This window comes from Falco cherrug, chromosome 1, assembly GCF_023634085.1.
Source record: "Falco cherrug isolate bFalChe1 chromosome 1, bFalChe1.pri, whole genome shotgun sequence".
NCBI lineage: Eukaryota > Metazoa > Chordata > Aves > Falconiformes > Falconidae > Falco > Falco cherrug.
Genome location: NC_073697.1, coordinates 62,018,353 through 62,043,715, shown reverse-complemented (window position 1 = coordinate 62,043,715; position 25,363 = coordinate 62,018,353). Strand labels below are relative to the sequence as shown.

At 40.4% G+C, this 25,363-nt stretch overlaps 1 protein-coding gene across 5 annotated transcripts in view; it reads left to right on the top strand.

Moving 5' to 3' along the window:
• Positions 1 to 9,944: 9,944 nt before the first annotated feature.
• The window catches only part of MTMR7 (myotubularin related protein 7), a 50,241-nt gene continuing 34,822 nt past the window's right edge, over positions 9,945 to 25,363 (top strand). For 2 of the 5 annotated variants that reach the window (XM_055722821.1, XM_055722804.1), the window contains exon 1: positions 9,947 to 11,496. In XM_055722821.1, the coding sequence (XP_055578796.1) occupies positions 11,473 to 11,496 (24 nt within the window). In that variant the 5' untranslated portion in view covers positions 9,947 to 11,472. Of the gene's footprint in view, positions 11,497 to 11,587; positions 11,715 to 25,363 lie in introns of those variants that run through there. The other 3 variants (XM_055722819.1, XM_055722811.1, XM_027802187.2) reach the window with 3 other exon arrangements.

The window sequence follows — 25,363 nt, the reverse complement described above, 5'->3', positions numbered from 1 at the left end:
GCCTCTGTGTTTCTCTCATCTAGTTCACCTTTCTTTTGTCCATTTTTGCATTGCCTTGAGAAGAGAAACAAAAGCCAAACAAACTATACTTTTCCATAAATACAGAATTAAGGATAAAAAAATTTAAATTCACTAGAATATGGAATAACTTCATTAGTTCCTTTGCTTTGGGAAATACACCAGTAAAGGGCTTGTCCAACGCAGAACACCAAAAGCCAAAACATCTAAGAGAGACAGTTATCTTGAACCCAAATATTAACTTGCATAATTCTGCAAACACATGCTGAACTTTCCCTCTTGCTAATTACAACAGTAAGAGTAAGACTTCAAATAATTCAACTAAATATAAATATTTTCTAAGATCATGGAGACTGTAATACAGAAGCTATGCTTATACACTGGGAGATTTAGAGAAATTGTTCTCTGAAATTTATTTTCCATGTAATGATATGTAATGAACACTACAGACAGACATTTCTCAAGTTCAGCATATGTGAAACAACAAGGCAGGGAATCTGTTCCCTGAACACCAGCCCACAAAAGTACTTCTACCTTGTCAATTTGGCAGTTTGGTTTGCTTTTTCTTCCTCCCTCTTCCCCTGCCCATCAGATGTAGTCAGAGACAGTGGAGCTAGATCCACCTCAGACTTACTGTGGGACTGCTGGGAGGAAATTTCTTTAGCAGGGCACTCCTTGAAAGTGGAGAAAGATGTATTGCCAAGTGCTGTTCTATTCCCCTCTGAAACAATCCTAATATTTTCCCAGAGCATTCTGTTCTCAGGAAACCCCTGAGATGCCCTCATTCCTCATGAGAACCACCAAACAGTATGCTAAAAGCACTTAAGTTCTGCATGCCAGAGAGCAGGCAGTTCGGGATTTGGCCCTTGTCTTTACTGTACTGTTCATTCTCAGCAAGACTATGGGGCACAGAAGACTGACCTGCGGACCAGAAAAAAACTCGTGTAGTTACTCAGTTGTGTTAGGAAAGGGCTTGAATATGTTGTCGACAGGAGACAGCCAAATGGCTTTCTACTTTTGGGGTATGTCAGGCTCATCAAGGGGTTATGATTCATACTGAAGACAAAAGCAGGTCAGGAACCATAGCAGGTATCCTGGGGCAGCTTGACAAACCTGTTCACAAAACAAGAAGCTGTGAGACCATATCTGCAAGAAAGATGACACTACATCAGAGGGTTTATCACCTAAATCTTCAGTGATGGTCCAGGCTGACAACTCTAGCCCATCTGGGATTCCTTCAAATTTGAGAGGCAGCAGCTGAATCATTAACCTCCTCCCCAGTCACTGTCCCTGCAACATCAGGAAGAACAGAAAGGGGAAGAGGCAGGCACCCTTTGCTGGGCAGGGCATGAGTCCCGCAAGCAGCTTTCAGGACTTCTATATACGTCACGTTGACATAGATGTCATGTTGACATAGGAGAACAGGAGTCTTTAATCGCAGTTTCCTCTGCTGTATAGAGCACTGCCAGCTTGGCTTTGTGGCAACTATGGATGACATTTATAGTCACACTGGTAATTTCCTAATGAAAAATTGTCCATATAGGCATGCATATGTCCCCCCTGCCCTGATAGTTTGCTTCCCTCTGCCAAAGTAACACTGCACTTTGGGATTATGGAAAACACCTTTGCACAAATGGAAAAAAGCCACACCAATTGCAACCGGAAGGAATGCCATGTGTTTGCTCATGAGTAAAGACACAGTGAAGCAGCATTTGCAATGCCTCCTCTTCTTTTCAGCTCTGTTTTCACTAACATTTCCTGGTCATACTGGGACCTTAAGTCAGGGATATCTTTTCCCGTAGTCCTACAGTCAAGGGAAATGCCTGCCTGCGGTTCAGTCACACTGGCAAGCTCCTTGATCCAAAGGTGGGTCGTGCAGATCGTCAGAGTCCTTGTACCATTGACAGTTCAGCAGAAAAAAGGTTGAGCACTTTGTGTAGCTTCTAGCAGCTGCATGACTGGTGTTCAGTTGCTGTTTGGCGTGGCAGGGATGGCAATGTCCAGACAGCACCCTGTATAGGTTTACAGAAGGAAGGACCTCAAATGAAAGAAGGAGCAGGCCCTATGGAAGCAGATCATCTTCCTTACAGAAACGGTCCACCTCTACCAGTATGGTCACTGATGGGATGAAAATTTAAGTGTGGTGACTCATGGCAAAGATTCACAAAGAAGTCAAAGAGAAGGTGACAAGTTAAGAGATCAAGGCCATTGTGGAGGAGGTGTATGAGTTTCATGACCCTGCAGGTTAAGGCACATCAGGTTCAGTTTCCTAATCTGGTCTCATGGTAGCCTTCCTCTTGGGGTAGTCACCAACCAGATCCTTCAGGCCCTCAAGAGTCTAGAGATGGCTTTGCTACAAGATCCTATCCCCACACCAGCTGGGAAGGAGGCAGTGCCAGAGCATGACCTCCACAGCCCAAACTGAGTGAAGAACAGCTGTTTGGAAGCCACATAGGATGTAACACTTTATTAAATCCTTTTGAGAAGAAAGTTTCTGTTTTCCTTTTTCTATTCATTGGACACATAGACCTTTGTTTATTTTACTTGGCCAGTTTGGTTCCATCTCTCTTTAATTCTGCTGACTATAATACTATTTAATATGGTATTACATTCCTGACAGCACTTACTATCCACGTTTACCATGGTATTGCTATGCAAGCACCAAACATAGTAAAGTTTTCTTTTGTGACTAAGTTCTGCAGTAATATATTATATTATGGAGGATATAAGGATATTTGCTCTGCTTAGGCTTGCTCCTGCCCTAAGATTCAACTGGGCTGTCTGAAGCCAATAAGCAGCAACAGATAAAGTGCAGCAGGCAGGTATAATTTTGCTGGCATTGGACTACCAGCATCTAGTTTATCTTTTAGAGTCCTTCAACACAAAGTAAAGTGCTGGAATTAATGCTTCCTTTTGGGTCTAGAGGGAGCTGGCCATAAGCTTGCAGGTTGTCTGAATACCCCTGCTGTAGCAGGGAAACCTATACTGCAAGAAGTGTCTAGCTCATTAGATGATGATAGACCCCAGAGGGAAGAGAATGCCAGCTTCTTTGTCTCTGAAAAATTAAAAATTTCACAGAACTTGCCATCACAAGCCTATAAATGTGTCGGTTAGGTGGGGACAACATGGGAGAGAATGCAAATCCTGCTGATTCTACCACTGTGAATTTTAACAATGACTGAAAGTTGCTATGTTCTTGGGGATGCTGCCAATGCTGACCAAATGATAGGAGCTGTCCATGATGACCACACTATGTGGAAACTGGCTGGCCAGCTACAAGCATGACTGGGCAGTAGTGAAGGTCTACAAACATGGTCACCTGCTTTTCCACAGAGATAAATGATGAGAAGGGAGTACATTGGTGCTGAAGGGCAAGTAGTAACTAGAAATTTCAGATGGGAGCCTTCATATCTGTGAGTTCTTCCTCTCTGCCAGTCAGCTTGGGCTACAATGATACAGTCACATTCCTAGCTTTATAGAGACAAAATCTTTTCTGACTCTGAGGAGACCGCAGTGGACTCTAACCAAAGCCCAGACCAGGACCCAACTTTCTTCTCTTTAAGGAGTTATTTCCTCAGAAGATTCTTCCAGCTGCTTTAGCAGCAGTTTCTGCATGATGATCAAATCTGGGTAAGTGTTGACATGGTCCAACAGCATCAGGCCAGTTGCCATAGCCTGGCTGGCAAAACAGCAGTAGTGAGCAGTAGTATTTCCAAGGCAGATGGAAGGACCAGAAAGGACAAGACTCTGGAGCATTGCTCTTACATAACCTAGTGATGTATAATGTGCATGAGGCAGGTGGCTGGCAAGCCTAGACACAGAGAGGGCTGCCCTGTGTGGGCACCAAGACCATGGAATAACAGGTGAGCCAGCAGGATGTGAATGGTTCTCTTGAGACTTGTACAGAAGCAGATCAGCATTAGAGAAGTAACAGCTCCCTCAGTTCAGTGGTTCATGTTGTAGCACGCATTAAAAGTACAGTGTAGACCATATGCTTTATGTGTTGACTACAAGTTAACTGTTAGCCTCAGAGCGGACTGTTGTGTACAACCATATCTGTAGCTATCTGCAGTTAATGATACATCTCATCTCACACATATATTTTTTAGAGATTGCATCCTTTCTACTCAGATGAGGACCTTTCAGCCATAATAATTCATGCACCCTGACTGTGACCAGCAAGCAAAAGTATGTTGGAACAATACCCTGGACATTCCACTCTGGGAACAGATCACGTCAAACACTGTCTTCTCATGCATAACCCATGAAAATAATTGACAGAGATCAAGAACACGAATCTAATACTACACAGGGTGAGAAACTTTCAGCAGTTAGAGAAATGACATTTCCCGAGCCTCAGAGCTTACAGCCCAGAAACAACAGAACCAGTTCAAACTTTCTTCAGCACCCACCCCAAAATTTAATTTTTTCCCTAAAGCCAAGAAGCAGTGATGGAACCTGAAAAATGCTGACTAGATGAAAGTGAAACAAACTGAATTCAAGTATAAGGCTGGACAAATTTTGGAAAAACACATGTGAATTCGATCATAACACCCTTTCAGTCTGAACACTGAAGTTTCTCTGACCATTGCTTCATCAGCTATTTCTCAGAAACTAAATTGCTTGTCAGTGGCTTAAAAATTATCACGTAATCTAAACGTCCTTTTCACAGAAGATTAGTAAGTGAGACGTCAGTGACAGCTTTCACAGTGTCATCTTATCTCCTTAATACTATGGTAGATAAGGGGCTGAGGCAATCGCTTGAAATTCAGAAGGATTTCAAGAGGCCTGAGTCAGCCAGAACTGATTCTGGCCACTTACTGTGATGGCTGCTTGTCAGTAAGGTGGTAGGAATCACATCACTTTCAGCTGTTCCGCTTAGACAGACATTCAAAGATTTGTGTTTCACTTTAGCACCTTATTTAAAAATAAAACCAAAACAAAGCCTGATCTTAAGGTTTCCTTTTGAAGTGCAGAGAGAAACAAATTATTTATCTCAAAAATATGCTTTCAAATCGTGTGAATTTAGGTTATGAAGCAGCATTTCAGTGAAGTTTTTAGTATGTGTTTTAGGGAAGCTAATGCCTTTTTTTCTTTGGTTTTTTTTTTTGTTTGTTTGTTTGTTTCCCTACATACAACATTGAAGCTTTTCTAAAATTTGGAGAGTAATCAAAAATAATTTACTGCCATCACAAACTCATTAAATCTTAAATCTTGTAACTGAAAAGACCACATTTGCTTCACTGAATTATGATCATCACAGGTCAATGGGGATTTTCAAGAGAAACTAACTCTTCAGCATTTTAAACATGAGCTTAGCTAATTATTATACAAAGTTCATGGGATATATTTCCTCTGTTATCCACTTTTTCTTTCTTTTCTATTCTGTTTTTCCTAAACCCAAACATAACATGTCCATTTCTTTTTCTTCATGTTGGGAAAAATGCTCTAGGCAGACCATTAATACAGTCCCATAAGTTAAAAAAAATTTCTCTGTGAAAATGTTGGAAGCTGCATTGCTATCATGATTTTGTTTTTCATTGAACAATACTGCTTCAGACTGCACACAGTTGTGGTCTGCTTTGAACTCAGTAGTCTTATTTTCTTCTCCTAAGTTGTTGCTGAGCTTGTGACTGAATGTTTCAATGGAAAGGATCTGAGAAGATAAAAATGCATTCTGTTTTAATTTTTTTTAAAAAAATATCAGTTAAGGGAATATTATCTGCCTAAGATTCTAGATGAGATATTGTAGACGTAGTCAGAGTATCACAGATGCTACAATTTGCAGAATCTCTACATGACTCTTTAGGAGCTGGGATAGCTTCCTAGCACTTCCTCTCAAAGACAATTCAATTACTCACTGTCACTCATGGCTGATTCTTGATTCTAGTAAAGTCACTTGTAAAATATCCAATTCCCATTTTCAAGTGGAAGAAACATTTTTCTGCTAGATTTTAATAAAAAATAAGTTATTTAAAATTAATTATCAGAATTTCTTCTGTTTCTCTGAATAGCTGGACATTTAACTTGGGAGCAGACCTGCTCAGATATATTCGAGCATAACTAATGTATGGGGGAGGTGGGGGCCTCTTACATGTTCCCTGTTCCCCACCCCCCAGCATAGTCATCCATTAGAGCAGTGTCCTGCTGAGAAGCAGCAAAGGGCAAGATCAAGCAATTGCTTTTCACTGAACTATCTAACTGGCAAAAGAGTGTAAGGAGAAATGTCTATATATGTGGATTTGCAGAACAAGGTAAATCTCATACAAATAAAGTATTATTTATGCTACTTCAAGAGTTAAGGAACTTTGAATCATCTTGTGGCAGAGTCTTTTTCTCAACTGGCTATATTGAGAAGCACTTATTTCCATTTTTCCTCTACAAACCCTGTTGTAATAACGGGCCCATTCCTTTAAATGCTATAGGTGGTATGACATACACGAGCTCAAGTATGTCACGGCTTACATCCCAACACTGTTCTCTCCAGCTGGCTGTCCTAATATGCTTTGTCATGAAAAATGCAGCATTTTCATTCATTTTAGGCCAGTTATCATGTATCTAGCCAGATATCATGTATCATGCATCATGTATTATGTATAATATATCATGTATCATATATCATATATCATATATCATGTATCACATCAGTTTGTCTGTCTACAGAATAGGATCAACCCCATTCCAATTTCCAGAGGTCTGCTGGTGTACTTTCCTGCATATATTTGTTTTTATAACAGTGCAATAATGTTTTGTAACAAGGCAAAATTAAAGATTGCTTTGAGTAATTCTTGAAGGAAATGTTAAAAGGTCAAACCTAGCAACAGTTAGCCGAGTTAAACAATAAAGTGAAAGCTGCTCCCTGCATCCTTTACCTTGTCACATGCAGCTCCTGCTAGATTAACTGGGGGAGAAGTTTGTGTGTCCAAGTGCATTTGCTTCAAGAAACTTGCATGTTCCCTGAAAAAGTTCAAAAGTTATGAAACAAATATAAACAGACACACTGTTTCTGAATCCATGGTACTGATTATCCCGGGTGTAAACACTATCAAGACACCTATGAATTGCACATGTGCATTTGCACCTTTGGCTGCTGTTGGTAGTGGCAATAGGCAATAGGTAACAGACAAACAGGAGTTATGATGCTACAGTGTATGAATGCCTGCCGTGTCCCCTGAGTGAATGAAATTACCCCACCTCACCAGCCCCCAGCCCAACTGTTCTAGATTTATTTCCTTGAGTTTTTCATTTCCCTCTTTTACTCTTTAACTTACCTGGTTCTGTCACCATTCACTTTCAGCTGGTCCCCTTTCCTCTGTATCTTCATGGGAAGCCTGTTCATCACAGAAAAATAACTGAAAAGTAGACAACCAAAGCAAAGCAAACAACACAGCAAGTTCACTTGACTTACAGACACCAAAGCCAGATAAACACCAAGCCAGAGCATAGGCAGAGGGAGCTGCAGGGCCAAGAAAACCAAAACCAAGCTGGTGCTCTGCCTTGCCGCACTGGCAACAGTTAGTTCAGCTCAGCCATACTGTAACCCTGTTACAGCCCCATACAGTAGCGTGGCGTTGGGGCATCACTTCTCTGGGATCTTGGCACCAAAGAAAGCTCGTCTGGAAAGAAGCTGTAGCACTGCAAAGCTACAGTGCCTGCTAAGGGCACTGAATGTGGTTTTGTGTTGGAAAGAGGGTGGCTAAAAATCTTCTTCAAAAGACTTCTTGTTTTTCAGCAACATCTTTGTATTTTGGGTCTTCCTAGGGTTCTCGTGCATTGTGATATTAAAAAAGGTGAGAAGTTGGTCCATATTAGGTCATACAAGTCCTTTAACAAATTCTGCTAGGAGGTTCTGCCACTCCCATTGACATTAGTGTTCAAAGTCCTTAAATAAACAAACATGAATTTATGGGGTTTTGGTCAGTGTATTTCAAAAGGCTGTGATAGTATCCTCCACTAGCATGTTCCTGAAGAATTAATCATTTGACAAGTGGCATGAAAAACCCTGACAAAAGGAAATAAGAAATTATAACTTTGTCACGTAATGAAGGGGTTAAAACAGTAGAGCAGCACTATGAAAATGGTGGAAGAAAATAAATTTCAAACTACAAAGTGGATATGTATATAATATGTTTATAATGTATATAAATATATATTTATATTTATAATGTATCTAAAATGCATATTGTTATGATGTGTTGTAATCATTAATCCATAATTACCAGTTTGAGTCATATGATTCTTTAGTGTATTACTGGTGTAGATACATTATTTTCAAAAATGCACTAATGTATTTACTTTGCAGTAAAAACCAGTATTGTTTCCCTGTTTTCTAATATAAAAAAGTCTATTTTGCCATGGATCTTACTGGATATTTCCATTAGAAGAAGACTGATTAAAAATTTGGTTGACTTTGACATAACTTTGGTTGGTTTGTTTGTTGATTTTAGCAAAAAATGTATGGAGACCTGTATGCTGAATTGCAGGAGGAAGTGATGTTGCCCACAAACCACTTCTCGCCAACAAGGTGTTCAGAAGCATTTCCTCAGTGAGATGCCAAGCGGGTATTTTTTTCTCCATTCCTTATCCATAAATCCAGGGCTGCACTCAAACCAGTACTGTCAGCCTTTAGCCCACAGTAACACGGGCTGACCCCAACCTTCATGTCATTCCACATACCAGATTCTTCAGGTGGAGGATTCTGTCACTTTGGCTATAGTTGTCCCAGCAACAAAGCTGTTACACCACCAATTTCCAGTTGGTTTCTTCCCTACATGATAGTAATTAATATGTCTATAAAGCTGAATGACCATCTGTAGCCTACATTTTAAAATAAGTATTAATACAAGTACATACATTTATTCTTTGAGTTTGTATTATACTAAAATGCAGCCTACAGAAAACCACCTTTAAGCTAGTAAAATATAGTTGTAAAACACAAATAAATCTATAGAGCCTTCCAGGTCTAACATGATGATTCCAGGCCAGGCCAGCTAGGTCATAACATGCAAAGGTCTGAGTATTCAGGTGAGTTTATAGAATATAACAGAAATTTTTTACATATTGGAAGTGAAATGAGTGCTTTCAGGTTTTACTGGATGAGGCTGAAAGGTGACTCTACTACTTATGGATATAGGAAATAAACACACTGGTATTCTAGCCATCAGTGACTGGCCTTCTTCATGTGATGTTAGTCTAGAACTTTGTTGGCAGTTGCAGCAGATAGGTCAAAACCTATGTAGCCATGGTAGTTTAATTTTCCTGCCCCTACATCTTGGTTGAGTCAGAACAGTAGACTACAGAGTGTCATTTTTTGTGGTTACCCTCTCTGTACCTCTACTGTGGACAGAGGAATTCATCCCTGGGATTGTTAATACAGCAGTTTCCACAAGCATGAAAAGCAAATTAAAAATGTTAGTGAATTTTTAGAAGGTTGCGCTTACTGCAGCTTTCCCTGACAATCGCAGTAGGCATAACTTTTATCTAAATGCAAGTTCTCTTTAGAGCTCACTCACCCATTAATAATTTTACTAGCCCCAGGCAGGTCAAAAACTCTGACAGGCTGTTGAGCAACGGATTGCTACATGAACAGTCTCCTCTGAGCAATGTCTTACTTTTGCCAGCTATTGATGAATGTGAAGCAGAGGCTCACTTACGTCTGAAAGTCTTCTTGCTATCAACACTAGGACTTGAACTTGCCTGTAATGAATGACAAGATGTACCAGAGAAAAAGTATCTTTGGGCACTAAAAGGATAACCGTGCTTTCTTCGAACTTAACTGGCAGTAGCCAATGCCAAAATATGATAATGTATGCAGTTGAATCACATCAGCCGTAACTACAAAGGAAACATATTTCATGGTTGGTTAATTCTTAATTTATTCTGATAGCTCTGGCCTAAAATAGAGAGCAAAATATGCCACTGGTCAAGAGTCTTGTCAAGTCCACACTTTATGCGATTTATGCACCTTTATGGATGCTATTCAGTGAATTTTCAAACAGAAAATGTTATTTCCAACCCTTATTTCAGATCTGAGTGGACAGAGTGAAATGGAATGCTTAAATATTCCAAGAGAAGAATTTTCATCCAGTTGGTGGTGCCTCAGATTATGGTCATACCAGCCCTTGCTGCTCAGTAACAGCAGTGGAACTCAGAGAAAAGAGGGAAGAAACGGGCCAAAACAGAAGAAGGAGGCAGAATGGTCAAATCTGAGGATGATGTATATTCCACTCATGACCAGTACAGCTTCTGTCTCTTCTAACCAAAGTTAAAATGCACTCACATTTTTGGTAACCCTGTGTTATTTTCAGCCCATGTTTTATCTTTCACAAAACAAAGTAAGCTTGATCTGTTCTTTGCAGGCAAGAGAAGGAAATGTAGCAAGCTTCTACAGTTCTGGAGCAGAACACTCTTGCAGTGGCCTTTGTGTGGTTCAACAGGTCTCATTTGTTTCTACCCCTTGACAAGGCTAGTCCCCATTTGTGAAGAATTGCTGGAAAGTGTTCATCAACACAATTTTACAAGCCTCAAAGACTATGGCTCATCTGAAATAACGTCTTAGCAGCTCTGATCATTTGCACATTGGCATAAACACTGAAAACATTCTCTTTTTGCTCAGAATATGATAGTGAGTTGAAGATGGCTAGATACCTGTTCTTCATCTTTTGCACAGGTAAGCTGGGGAAACTGGCGCTGTGGTGTTCCTTTTTGCTCCAAGAGGTAACACATCTCTTGGACCGGGTAAAGCAAAAGACGGGACAAGGAATTTCAGGCCCAAGACTGAAAATTGCGTGTTACAAAAAATCTCCTCTTGTGCAAATCCCGGCATGCAGCAAAATCACGAATTACAGAAAAACAAGACACACAGGGCTTGAGATAAACAAAATCAGCGCCTCCGTTTCAGTAAGTGCGGCTTTTGTCTTTTATTGCACATGCTGCGCCAGGGAACAAAAAAAACCAACCCGGGGGAGGCGATCTCGGACAGAGCTGCCTTTGATGCTTCCGACGTTATCTTCGCGGAAAGGACGGGCAGAGCGAGGTGATCTCGGATGAGCCAGCAGCCGGCGGCCAAGCCACCTCCGGGCTGTGCCCCGGGTGCCCGGCGGGACCGAGCCGCCCCGAGGGCCGGGGTCCCCGCCGCGGCGGCCGGGGCCGGGGCGGGCGCGGCGCATCCCGCCGGCGGGGCAGCATGGCAGCTGCCGGGGGTGGGGCCAGCCGCCGGCCTGCCCGCTGCCCGGCGGGGGCGCGGTATCCGCTGCGATGAACGCTCCCCTCTCCCTACCTGCCTGCGCCGGAAAACGCGAGGAAAAATAAAACACAGATATAGTAATTATTTCACTTTATTTTATTTTTTAAAGCAGGGCTGGCAGGAGAAGCGAGGCGAGAGGCCAGGTGCGTTGGGCTGCCCCTCCGCCGGCGGCGGGAGGTGCCTGCGGAGCTCGGCCGGGCGCCGCCGCCATGGAGCACATCCGGATGCCCAAGGTGGGTCCCGCCGGGCGGGCGGCGGCGGCGGCGGGGAGAGGCCGCCAGGGGCCCCGGGCCGCGCAGCATCCCCGCTGCGGCGGCTGCTCCGGCCCGACGCGGGCCCCCGCCGCAGCCCTCGGGAGGGGCGGTGCGCAGCCGTCCTCTGCGAGCTGGGTAGCGGCTGCGGGGCTTTTCCCAGCCAGTTTGCTGTGAAATCTGCCCGCGCACGCCGGGAGGTGAGGCCGCTGGGTTGCCGTGGGGGCTGGGGATTTGTCGGGCATTTTATCTGCTCGTTATTCAGCCCCTCCTGTGAAGGCGGGGGCCGCTCGTGGGTTGCAGGTATCCAACATGAGAGGTGTGTTACTCGCTTTTTGGTTGCCTTTAGTTTACCCCAGTGTTTCAGACCTGGTGATGAATTTGTTCAGGGTTTGCCTGCCGACGCTTGGCCAATGTAATAATCCTTTCTAAGCATGAGGCCTGGATCTGTTAACAAAATTGCCATCTTGCTCTAAAAAAGAAGACTCAGTTTTGACACATAAAGAATTTACTCATACAAAATGAACCAAAGCAATATAAGTTGAGGTGGGATATCTTTTCGTATGTATTCATTTATTTATTAACCCAAACACCATGATTAAGAATTTACTCATGTTTGATTTGTGCCTGTTTGTTTATTTTCAGTATTTAGCATGTTGACATGAATTTGAGATCGGGGCCTCTTCTGACTTCTTGGGCCTTTAGGTGTTAAGCTGCAAATATATTACAAACCCAGGGCATTTATAACAACTGCCTTTCCTCTCACCTGGTTTCAAAATCTGTTACCTGCCTCTGTGGGAAGGAAGAATCTCAGAATTGTAAGAATGTATCCTACTGCAGGTAGGAAACTGTCAGTGAAACTTGCCTGAACAGATGCTTCTGACCATTAGCTGAAGAATGCTGAAAGCACAGAAAACAGTGAAAACAAATTTATAAGGGTAGAAAAAATCCTGAATATAAATGGTTGTAATTACTGTGAGTGGAAGGCTCATGCAAGTCCCTGTTGCAGGCAATGGAAGCTTATCTGTTAGCTTTTCTATAAGCAAACCCTTAAAATATTGCTATGCATATGTAAAACCCATTTCTGTGTCTGACAGCTGTGAGAAGACACTGTTCTGATCACTGAAGATGCTGAAAATCTTACTCAGTGTGAGGTGATTCTGCAGTCTTGGTTCCAGACATTCCCTTACATTACAAATAATATAATAAAGCAGTTTAGAAGAAGATTTAAAGGTACAAATGATACAAAAATCCTTTAAAATTTCTTACATGAATGTAGAAAATCCAGGACATTCAACATGAGTCATTATTGAAATACTTCATCTCTCCAGTTACTCCTAGATACGCAGACAAGTCAGTGTATCTACAGTTACCTAACAGAATTGGTATCTTTGATTGGTTTGCTAAAAAAAACCCCAAAACCTGGCTTAAAATTAGCCACCAGTACAGTTTTGGGGTTTTGGCGGGTTTTGTTTTTACTGAATTTGTTTTTTGTAATTTGGAGTTTAATGTTTAATGATGTCCAATGCCAGTAACGTTAAATCAAGTGAGGGAAAGCTATGTGAATATAGAGATAGTCTCACCGTATCGTGTGGTAGTCTCTGGTGTCACATTCCTGACTCCAGTTTTGTTCTGAGAGAAAATTGGCACTTTCCTTGATTTGCAAACCCAGCCAAATGGAAATTCAAGATAAATCCCATACTTAGAAAATTAATTAACTTAATGATATCTGAAATCTTTTCCTTCAAAAGGGAATAAAAAATGTCTGTATCACATGACATCCATTAGAACTTAGCAGTTGTTTTTTATTTCAATTTAAATAGAACTGTAGTGAGTGATGGTTCATAGGTATTAAAATAAATGTTATAAAACGTAACAGTCGCTAAAAAGACAGAAAGCAATTCCATACCAGTTGGACCAGTAGTTCATTCAGGTCCCTACTGTGTGTCTGAGGTGACGGAAGGAGAGCATATAAACCTGGCCACGTTCTGCAACCTCTGAGCATCCACAGTTGTATTAGGGTTCAGCCCTTCCTAGTTCAGTTCATGTCTGTTTATGAACCTCTCTCTATGAGTTTGCCAAAGCTCTTTCTAAACCTGCTGACACCGTCTGCCTCTACAGCCTGCATGGAATCAGGTTCCAGAAGATCATGGTTATACAAAAAAACAACAACTTTCTTCTATCTGTTAAGAAGTTCTTAATAGTTTCATGCAGTACTCCCTGCTTCTAGCTTCACAGGTTTGGTGAATAACAGTTCCATGTTCACCTTGTCCATGCCTTCACCGTAAGTCTTGATCACAATCCACCAGATTCTGATATTTTCAGAGAAAAGTCAACAATGATCCCAAGACCTCTTTCCTGTGTGGTAACTACCAGTTCTGAGTCTGTGGATGTGCAGATATGGTTTAGGTTGTTTTTCCTATAGGTACATTATGTCTGTGTTGAAGCTCTTCTGTTCACTTTTGCCCACACAATCTGTTTTGCAGGGCTCTTCTGGAGTTTTTGTGCAACAGATAAAGCATTTGGCTATCTAAGACAGCTTATGATCATCCAAACATTTGAAAATTTTACTTTATTCTTTTCTTCAGGTCGCTGAGAAAGCTGAATAAAACCAGTCCTAGCACTAGATTTTGTAGGACTTGACTGTTGATTCTTTTCCATCCTGACAAGAGACCATTAAGCCCTAGTCGTTGCTTCCTGTCCTTTAACCAGCTTTGTCTGTAAATGGACCTTTCCTACACTAACATGACAACTTAGTTTCTCTAATAACCTTCAATTATCAAAAGCTTATCAAAAATATGTTATGTTCTCTGGGTCACCTTTACCCACATGCTTCATGACAGTATCACAGGGCTTCAGCAGGATTTCCTGCTGCAAAAGCCATTCTGGTTCTCTCCCAACAGACTGTGTGTATCCATCTGCTTGATAATCCTGTTCTTTCACATGCTGTTGACATAACTACATAATTTTGCTAGTGACACCTTGCCTAGTCTTTCACCAAAAGGCCTGGTACTTTTACGTCTAGTTCTGAAGAAACAAACTGCTATTTCTCCTTACCAAGTAAAAGTAGCAAGCCAACAGCAGAAATAGAAACCAGATCTCTTGAGAGTTGTCTGTTAGACAAAACTGCTATTCTTCATTGTTCTTGAAATGGTATTCCTTAGACCATTTGGACCTTCCCTGGACCTTCTAGATAGATGAGTTCCTAACACACTATTTTATGTACTGAACGCTATTGTTGTATCATTATAGTATAGATAGAATGCAGAGTGCATGCATGATGTGTGCTTATATGTGCATGCGTATGCAGTAATGGTATTTTCACAAAGTAAATGCTATCCTATGTATGAAGGCTGTAATCTGAGTACATTTAAGAGTTGCCAGCAGTCAATCATAGTTAAACAGAATTATATATAACTCCAATAATCTTTCAAAAATCAGTAAACCCACTCTGTGCTGTGAGTATGGATTGGGCAGCAAGATAGTTTAGAATAACTCTCAAAACCTGAAATCTGACAAAGTGCTCATAGCAGTCATAAAGATGAATAAGCAATACTTCCGCAGAGACTAGGAGCACATCTTGTTAACAGGTGTAGAGATATGTCTGGCCATGGACAGGCTGACACTTAAAGAGCTCTGAAGATATATTTACTTCACAGGGGCACTTCATGCACTGTTGTTGACCAGTTACTTTATTTACCACTGTCCCATATCATTTGTCTTTGTATATTGGCAGCAGACCTACTGAATGGCCTTCTTATAATAAAAAGTACATCAGATCTATCCCTGGTGTAACAGCTGTCTTCGGTGGAGTTAGCCCAGAAATTAATTTGGCTCCGTACCTCTTGTTAACGCAATAGTTGGAATGACTTGAGTTGCTTGAGTGCTTTCATTGTTGTGATGTTCTGGTAAGGCATTTCTTTTCAATGATCCCTTTCTTGGGCAGAATTTAAGATACACTGCCATTTCTCATGATAACGACAAAATCTTTCTACCAGATGTATTACTTTCCAAAACAAATTTCCAGCATGTGTAAATGAGTTGTTTCCTTTTGTTTTCAGTCTATTTTCCTTTCCATAGTTCTTGCTTTTCATTCAAAAAGTTTTATAGTATGTGTCAGTTTTCCACCAGGATACCTATATAATTAACATCCACTTTATAGATGACACATGTAAATGGCAAAGTATTTGTCCAGGTGCTCATCTAAGTCAATGGCAAAATAGAACCCAGCACGCCTGATCTTTACTCTCCATCTACATGTTCTGGGTTGCTGGATCACCGCTGTTTTTTAAGCTAAGCTGGCATTTCTACCATTGCTGCTGAGATAAGAGGCGATATTATAGTTAAGTTCTCCATATTTAGACTACAAATCCTTTGGGTTTGATTTAACTTCAGTGATGCAGAAAGGTGGCAGCAGTCCTGAGGCAGTATCAGGAGCCACCTGGGGATGTGGGCTGGTTGTTTCCCCTACAAGCCAGGGCATGGACTGCCACAGACACTTTGCTGTACTGGTCCTAGCACTTGGCTAAACTTTAGTTTGCTACTTAGGAAAGGTAGAGGAGATGAGACTGGCATGGCCCTTGCCTTTTCTTGGTGTTTTGGGTCAACAGTAGACACATTACTGCAACCTCTTAAGTGCCAAGCTGATTTTCTGCCTTTCAAGTGTTGCGTAAAGGTTGTTTCTGTTCCTTCCTCCAAGTATACACCTTAGTGCACCTTACAGCTCAGTTGGAGCTTTCTGATTCCATAACTGTTTTCTCACTTTACATCATGGTTAGGAAATGTTTAACCTATTCTGGGGTCAGTGACATTTAATGACTTCAAACATGTCCTTCTACTTGACTGCTTATACTCAAAATGATGCATTAAAACATCTTAAAACATCTACACTAATTCTGGACACTTTTGACTCTGATCTTGTGCATTGTAGATTTTTTCTTGTTAATAAATCGTCTTTATTTAGAATACAATTTAGTTTTATTTGGGTTCCATTTATTCCATCTCTGTGCTGTGGAACTTTGAGCAAAAATGATACATTTAATGCAAATGAGCTTTGTAATATACTATGCTGAAAAGTGTTCTGTGGTTTGCCATTCAAGACTGGAGGTGGATGAAATTAAAACAGGAACTGTAGACAATATCTAGATGATGTGGGACTGGATTTAAAATCTGAGTTTGGAATTTGCCCCTAAAATATATGCTTTGAATTAGAGTCATCAAGAGACATACTGATTAAAGTGAATTTAGATTTAAACAAAATCCCTTAACAGCCATTATTCTCAAAATATTTGGTCAGAAAATGGTCAAAAGGTCTTGCAAATCACAGTTATTATGCATTCATGACACCTGTTTAATTAAATTTAAACGCAAAGGTATTTTTCCCCCCTAAGCTACCTCAGAGAACTGTGGACTTTTAAACTTTAGCTGTATTTGACTGGACATCAGAACTACACCCTCATTACAGTATTGACCAGAAACTTGATCCAAACAACATTTACAACTCACTCATAGATTATATTTTCATAGCTAACCTGGCTGCCTGATGATCCAGCTGGGGATTGCCCATCTGAGCCTCAGTTTGCTCATCTTGTTTATCATTTAAGGCACTTAGTATGTCTCTTTAGGACTGGAGGAGATTCAGAGCTGACTTTGATTTGGGTGGGTTTCAAGGTAATTTTATTATTAATGAAATAAAGCTAACTCCCGCTCAAAAGAAAAAAATATTGATGTGTAATTTCAGTGAATCAAATAGCCAGAATTGCTCTTTGGGTCTTGGATTCCCTCCTCCCCCACATCATGGGTTTAGTTTGGCTCATTCCCACTGTATAAATGTGAATACTAGACTTTGTCTTGTTATATTGGAAGAGTTTGGCTGCTCTTTTATTCCCTGAGCAGTATTTCCTTTTTCTTGTTCATTGATTTGGATGCCTGATTTCTTTCTCACAGGCTTATCAGCTTGTAGAGCTACTATTTTCCTTCTTTTGGGGTGTTTCTGTTGGACTCCACCTTCCTTCCGTTCTTCAGCTCTTGTAGTTTTATTTTTCCTTACCAGGAACTTTTCAATTAAATAGTTTTAAATTGACATGTTCTTGTTTACCAGACCAAAATGATTCACAGAAGGCTATTGTCATTGAAGTTCTGTGAAAGCATCAGCAGGGTTCTGATGAAAACTTGCCTGTTTTCCTGGCCGTCTACAAAGGAGATTACTGGGGGTCTGAGAACTGTCCTTCCTCCAAGTCAGCAGTGAAATTGGAGACTTGGAGATTTCTGACCTCCACAGTCCTAAGTCAGTTCTTCAATCTGGAGACTTAGCCATAGCTACCCAGAGCTCCCTCTTGGTTCCTGGGTCCACAGCCAATGTCCTGCAGCTCTCATAGCCCGCACTGAGCCAGCACATCTCAAAAGATCTGGGACACATGCATTTGGCTGTGGACTTGGGAGCTTTGGCTCACCCCATGAAACTAAGAACCTGGAAACTTAGGTAATTCAGGCTTGTTCACCCTTAGGACCCCAATATGGTCTCCATGTGTTAAGGCTCAAGCAAGTTGAAGCCCTTCCTCCCCCCACCCCCCAGAAAAAAAAAACAAAAACCAAACCCAACAACAACAAAACCCAAACCTCTCCCCTTTCTAGAGCTTGGAGTTGGAAGCCTCACTTCTGAGCTTCAGGGTGCTCAGTATTTTCGGGGTGCCAGCTCTCTGGGAGGGCTGTCAGTGAGATGGGAATCTATCAAAGTACAGGTTAAGAGATGAAATTTCAAATTGTGAAATGTTGCACCAAAGTTTTCAAAGTGAAGTGTTACTATTTTGAAACAGTCAAAAATTCTTCATTTAAAGTGAAAAACTTTGGAGGGCAAAATTTTTCATACTGAAACAGAATCATATCAATAGTTACTTCATTTTCTCTTAGTTGCACCTATCTGTTACTTCATTGGAATATGTGAATGTGAATAAATAAAATATTTCATGTATTGTGATTGCCCTGGAAATGCCTCCCACATAGATAGATTTTGGAATTAACATGCCAGGTTGAACCTCATCTTGCACCAACAGGGACATTCTGGAGGGGTAAGAAAAAACTAAGCCAGGGTGATCCAAGGCACTGGCTATTTCTACTTGCCCCACAAGCGTTAGATGTACATTGCTTAGGGCAAGGAGCTGAACCAACCTTGACAGATTCAGCGCAGGGACACACCACAGTCATGATGTCTTCTGTGCCCTTCTCTTTCCCTAATTTTATTTTGTATGCAAAATTTCTTTGTATTAAAAATGTGTTTGGCCCAACAGTGTTACTCTAGTGAAGCAGTAGACACCCCCTACATCCTTTTGGCAGAATTTCAAAATATCAGAAAATTATCACAATTTGCCCCCTTCTCTTTGAGCCTGGAATAGGTCGCACAGTAAAATCGCAACACGATCCATAAAAATCCTATTTTGTTAGAGTGGGTTGCAATTATTGTATTGGCAACATAATGAACTATTATCTAGATGATGGTATGCCACTGTGTATTTTCAAGTAGCTTGTTTGTGACAGAAGACTAGAACTAAAACCTTGGAGTGCAGTTTCCGTTTTCTGTTTATTTGGGTGAAGTTTGCATTGTTTGTTTTCTCCTGTTTGTTTTTTCCTTTTGGGCATCACTACTTACGGGATGAGATTTTTACTATTTAGTACTATCTAGCCACCATGGACATAGTCAAAGGAATTTCCCAGAACCCCATTAGACTAGATCCACAGTCTTCATTCACCATTTATTCTTCATGTGCATAAGCTTCTAACTTAGTTACCTAACTAATGTACTGAAACTTGGATAACATTAATGCCTTCTTAATTTTGTGTTATAGTAACCACTTTCATCTGTTTGCTACTCAGATCTGTTGTCTCAATTCTGTAATGTGAGTCATAGTTCTCATACTGATATATTAATGTACATTCTCTTGAAAAAACAGAAAATTGCTTTTGGTCCTCATCCATCTCTCTGTTCTTAATCCTTGGTCATCCCATTGGAAGTGTCATTTGAACCAAGTGAAGCTGTTAAAACATGTCATATATTTATCATCTCAAAACGCTATGCCTGTGTGGTAGTAAGCATCTGTAGGATAGCTGACCATTTAAACAATAGCTAATTCAATGTTTGCTGGTTCTATCTAATCTACAGTGAGCCCAGGAGCATAATGACCCTTCTGAGGTGAATGACTACCATGTAAGCACAAGATCTGTTTTAGTAGATCAAACTGGTGGTGCTTCTCATTTTGTAACCAAAACATCTGATTCAGAATACTAACAGGCAACGTAAAGGGAAGTGAAGGAAAGCGTGATCCATCTGGGGAGATGCTTCCAAATTCGTGACATAAAGCATGAACACTGATGGAGCCAATGGTCATAATCCAAAGGTCGTTTAAGGAAATGAAAGAACTCCTCTGGCCTCTGACTCAGGATTTAGTATTTTGTCTTTTATGGTTTTGATCCTATTTTCTTTATTTTATATATCCCTTAGCATTAGGGCCCTTCTATTTTGAATGCTTTTTAACTTTTGAAACTTGATTTTCATGCATATGCCTGTTTTCAATATATGCTTTACTTCTGTTTTGGTTGTAGTGGGTTTTCAAAATTATTTTTATTTGGGTTTGGTTTTGTTTTGTTTTAAATCAAGTTATCTTTCTCTGTGTACCTTGTTTTTCCCACATCATGTGAGTGGGAATGCACTTTTTCCCTTGTGAGATCTGTATACTGACTCATTGTATTAATTGGAAAGGTAATTTGTCTTTTAGACTTCTAGTCTTGTGTCTGTTCCTTTTAGAATTAGACTGCTCTGTTAAGTCCATAATAATATAAATATTTTCTTAATCCTGGAATTGGCAGGCCTCCTTTGGATCTTCTATCCCAGACTTTCATATTTTCAATAACGTGACCATCAATAAAGAGGCAGCTGGATAAAGACATAAAAGAAGCTTTAAAAACCATGGATCACTACATTAGTTTGCTGTCTTGGTATCCACATCTAAACCAGTAACTCTAAAACTTATTGCACTTTAAAAATGGTACTGAAAATCATTAAGACAGCATGTCTGCGGGCTACTCTTTGATTTCTGTTCATGCATAGTAGGAGGCTGGAGCTGGAGCGGAGGATTTGGGAAGCTTGGCTTTGGAGTGGTCAAGGCTGGAATCTCTAAGCCTGCTGTTAATGGACTATAGTGGGTGGTGTTTGATCTATCAGTGTCTGTAAGCTAAAGGAATAATCTATTTGCAACAAAAACCACACACTGACATCTCCTGTTGTGCAGGTGTACTAAACTGAGAAAGACAGATCTTTACCATGAGAAAAGGGAGTCCTACAAATCCATCTTTAATACAAATCTTCCGTGGCCTGCACAGCTGAAATGGCCTGGTACTGCTGCTCTAAAACAGTCTGCTGAATCTGGCATAATTTTGAACGTGCAGAAAAGCCTGTATTAAATGGAGGAATTTAAACATACATTTCTTTTCAGTGTCCCTCAGCTGCATGCAGAATTCTTTCCCCCTACTTCAGCTTACTGCTGTAAGCAATGCAATGATTTTCTGTATATTTTTTCAGAACTAAATCTAAACAATTTTGGCGAATGTAGTAACATTTACTGACTTGACAAAGCACTTTTTTGCCCCTAAATTAAAACTGTTAAATATGTTTTCTAGTGGAACGCAGAAAAAAATTGGAAATTCCTCAGCTGTTCTCCTTTTCTAGATAAATGAGATCTAATATAGATTGAAAGAGAAAACATTTTATGGATGACTTTGTGTTATGATGTTGACACCATATTGCAATGCTATACACACTTATAATAACTTACTGTTGACTGCACCTATTATACAACTACTACTTGGCTACATCTGATAATGTGGTACTGACCTCCCGCTTTTTATAGATCTTAGCAGACAATAGGGTTTTTTCAAGCCAAATTGTTAGGTAATTTGTTCACTGTCTTGCTAACATTAAGAGTAATTCCTCAATTTTTTTTTCAGCTCTTTTCCAGTATTCCCATTTCACTTTAGCCCTTTAGTAAATTAGACTTGCTTAGATTTTTCTTGAATATTTTCTACCATCTTGTCAGGTTTGCCCTGAGGAAACTTTTTACAATGCCACGCGTAAGGTGTCTTTAAATTTAATGATTTTGGTATTTTTGGCCTAGTTTGATTCTTTTGACATATGCAGCCATCCGACTTGGTGTTACAGATTGATTTTGCGTTATTTTACTGCACTTGGGAAATCTTTTTAGAGAAGAAAATACAAAAAAGTTACATGGACCTACTACAGTTTTCATGATTCTTATGAAACAGAATAGAAACCACATTAAATGGAAGCATCAACTGGCAATTCAGTTTTGCTTTATTCTTATTCCAAGATTATGCAAAAAGATCACATATTGTATATTTTGGGTAATGGGTACGACACTATACTATCTTTGTGTGAAAAAAATTGTCCTAGTATTTGTTCTTTTGCATGTTGTAGTTTTTCACCCTCAGGAATTATGCTAAACACATGGATAGCTGGGGTCAACCAGGGTGAAGAAAGCTCAAATATTCCACTTGGCTTCAAACCATACCAGCTGTGCTCCTTTTTTCTCATTAGGCTCAGGCTTTTGGCTTGCACAAGCTCTTCCTTTAGCTTTTGCATGCCTGCAGTGCTGAAGCTGGTCAGAATCCTGTCACTAATTCCCAGGGTTCAGTTTCTTCTTGCTTTTACTCACGTGTCTAACATCGCAAGGTGAGTAGGGAAGGTGGTTGAAATCCCCAGGTGGTCAAGGAGCCCAAGGGAAAACCAAGTCCTGGATGGACAAGGAGAAGACTTTCTAGGGCAAAGCATGTGCCAGGAGCCTAGTCCCGCTCCTTGGCTTTGGGTCAGCCTTTTCAGCAGCACAGACCATCATGAAAGTGGTCTTTCTTTACATTTGGAGAATGATTGAAACTCCGCTATGCAGTCAAATGTTAAGGTACTTGATCAGCTTTTATCTGGAACTTGCTGCAGTGGGCCTTTGTTGTAGAACAATGAATTTTAACTGCTGACCAACAGAGAAGCTCCTGAGACTGTAACCTGAGCTAGGACATTCCCTGCTTTTGCCTTTAATTAGCGGCTTTCTCCGGCCCAGGAGGGTTTTCTGGACTTTCTTCCTTTTTTTGTGATAAGGAATTAGAGGAATTGGTAACTGTTCCTCCTAAAGGCATGGGGAGCACTTGATGATATGTGAGAGGAAAGCTGCTTTGTTCTTGGCTGCCCGATAGGTTTTTCCGCTGGTGTTCTCCTTCCGGATGCACAGCGATGATTGTGACGGGCAGCTCGGTGATTACCATGGCAGGACGTTCAAGCGTCTTCTACGTCAGGTCACCTAATACATGGGAAGCAAACACAGAGCCTGAAAACCTATGTAGTGTAAATAAAACTCTTTGAGATGTTTTTTCTGAATTCAGAATTTCATGTTATTTGAAAATCCTACAGTAGAGACCGTTTTGTGTCGGACAGCACCTCCCTGTTGTACATGCAGAGTGATGTGGAGAGGTGTGGGACTGAGTTTTGGCTTGAAGGCAGGGTTCTTCCCAGTCTGACCGATTCTCTCTCCTTTCCCTACTCGAGTCTGAGTCCATAGTCAGAACTGATCCTGCATTTATCTGAAAGAGCTTTCCCATGTGGAGTTATGGACAGCATGAAAAGCAGCAGTCACTTCTGCATTTTTTTATGATGTTGCCGTGTGTGGAGATAGTGAAACATCTTAAAAAATGAGAGCGAAGGTAGCATATTCAAGAAGCATTTAAAAATAGGCCATGCAGTCAGAGCTTGTTCGAGAAGTAATCTATACTAAAAATGAAAACAAATTAGGGTACATGGATATTTTTAGGAATAATATTTTAGCACGACAACTCTTCTGAACGCTTTCAGGGTCATATCTTTGCCATTCTTCCTTAGGTGGGAGTCCTGTTGAAACTGGTAGGAGTTGTGCCGGAATGAAGCTTTGACCCGTGCTTTTCCCTAATATGCCATTTTTTTCTTGAATGACCTCCTGGCAACCTTGTTCATAAGTCATTTGTCATGTTCATTCTCTGAGTAAGAAGTGCCTTCCATCTGTTCTTAATCTGCATTCCCTTTAACTTCTATTTTTGCTTCCTTTTTTCTGTCATCTGTGTTGCATTGAAAATAGAGTTTCTGTCCAACTTTATTTATCCCCATGTAAGGGGCTGTAATCATTGAAGTAAATCTCTTGGCAGTCTTTTCTTTAAGCCTAGACAACCACAGTCATCAGGCAAAAATAAATGATGGGGGCAACAGCTTCAAATAAATTATTGACGTTTATACTTAGATGCCACTCTCCAGACCAGCTTGGGTGATGCTTTCTTTTTTCGCTCCTTGAGCTCTGCCAGCTCTCAGCTTTACAGGCTGTTTTTGTTCTTTTTTTTATTCTTTACCTGATATTTTCTGATCCGGTCTCTCCCACTAGCTGTTCATTTTAGGCAAAGCACATATGCAGCATGCTTTTTCCTGACGTGTGTCAGTACATACATTATTTCTTAGGTTCTCCAGTAAAGTCTACAGTAGTTCTGGTGAAAAAATGGAGCATTTTTTGGAGAAAAAGTAGGAGACAAATTACTATGGCGTCTCTGATATTCAATTTATTTATTTATTTATTTATTTTGCTTTTAATGCTGATATCTCAGCATGCTTCTACTTTTTAGGTAGAAAACCTCAACTTCTTCCAAACCACTGTTACAATGTCTGTTCCTCTCTTGTGGAAATGAACATGCTGCCATTCCCTCTAGACCATTTAAAGACGGTGTTTGCCTTGGTTTTCTTTTCCTGACTGGGAGGGTGGAGAAGAGGAACAAGGCTCCTTCTCTGAATCCTTTGATCAGCTGAATGAAATCTTAGATTGTGGCTAGCTCTGTTTTACTTTTTTTTCCCCTCTCCTCCTGTCCATGGGTGTAATACACTGCTTTTTCAGAAAGTTTGAGTAACTGGAGACTAGGCAGAAGAAACATAGATGGATCTCAGATTAAAACCGTGTAAATACATGCAGAGAGTTTTTAGAACAAGCTTGTGAGAGCTTAGAGACCCTTACTGCTACTGAAGGCACTTCGTGCTACTTCCTCACTATAAACCAGAGCTGAGGATTCGAATTCAGGTAGAATTTAGATTTAAGCAATTCCCTTTCCCTTTGGAAATGATGGTAGATATGATAAGGTGGTTCATGGGGCAAGTTATTAGTAAATGCTATATTTTTCTCATACTACATTCACAGATTGACATATATAATGTGAGAACCAGGCAAGGTTAATCAATGAATCATGCTAAGAGATTCTCACTAATTTGAGCTCACTCTTACCGTACTCTTTGAGGCCAGCAGAAACAAGGGCTAGCTAAATATTCAGTCTGCTGCATCATCTCACAAACAGTACTTTTTCCTTGTTGAGCCTGCTAGGAGAGCTGGTTCTGAGTTGTGCTTATCCACACTGAAGTACTGAAAAACTGAGACGCTTTTGTTAGAATACAGAAAATGTATGATATTGTGGATGTTGTGCTGTGCCACACAAAAATTTGTCAGCTTAAAATATTCTATATTCTCAAATAAATAGAAGTTGCCTAGTGTTCCACTTAATCAGAGCGAAGAAACATTGACAACTGGACCAAATACTTGCGTGTTTCAGTACAGGTATTAGAAGTCTGAAAAAAAAATGTTGAAACTGAAGTTATTGATTATAAATGAGAATGTTGATGTAATAGGCATGTTAGAAACAGTGGAAGAAAAATAAACAATGACAGGCACATCAGTGACAAATTACATGAGAAAGACAGGTAAAGTCGTGCCTGTCAAAGAGCAGATTTTTTTTT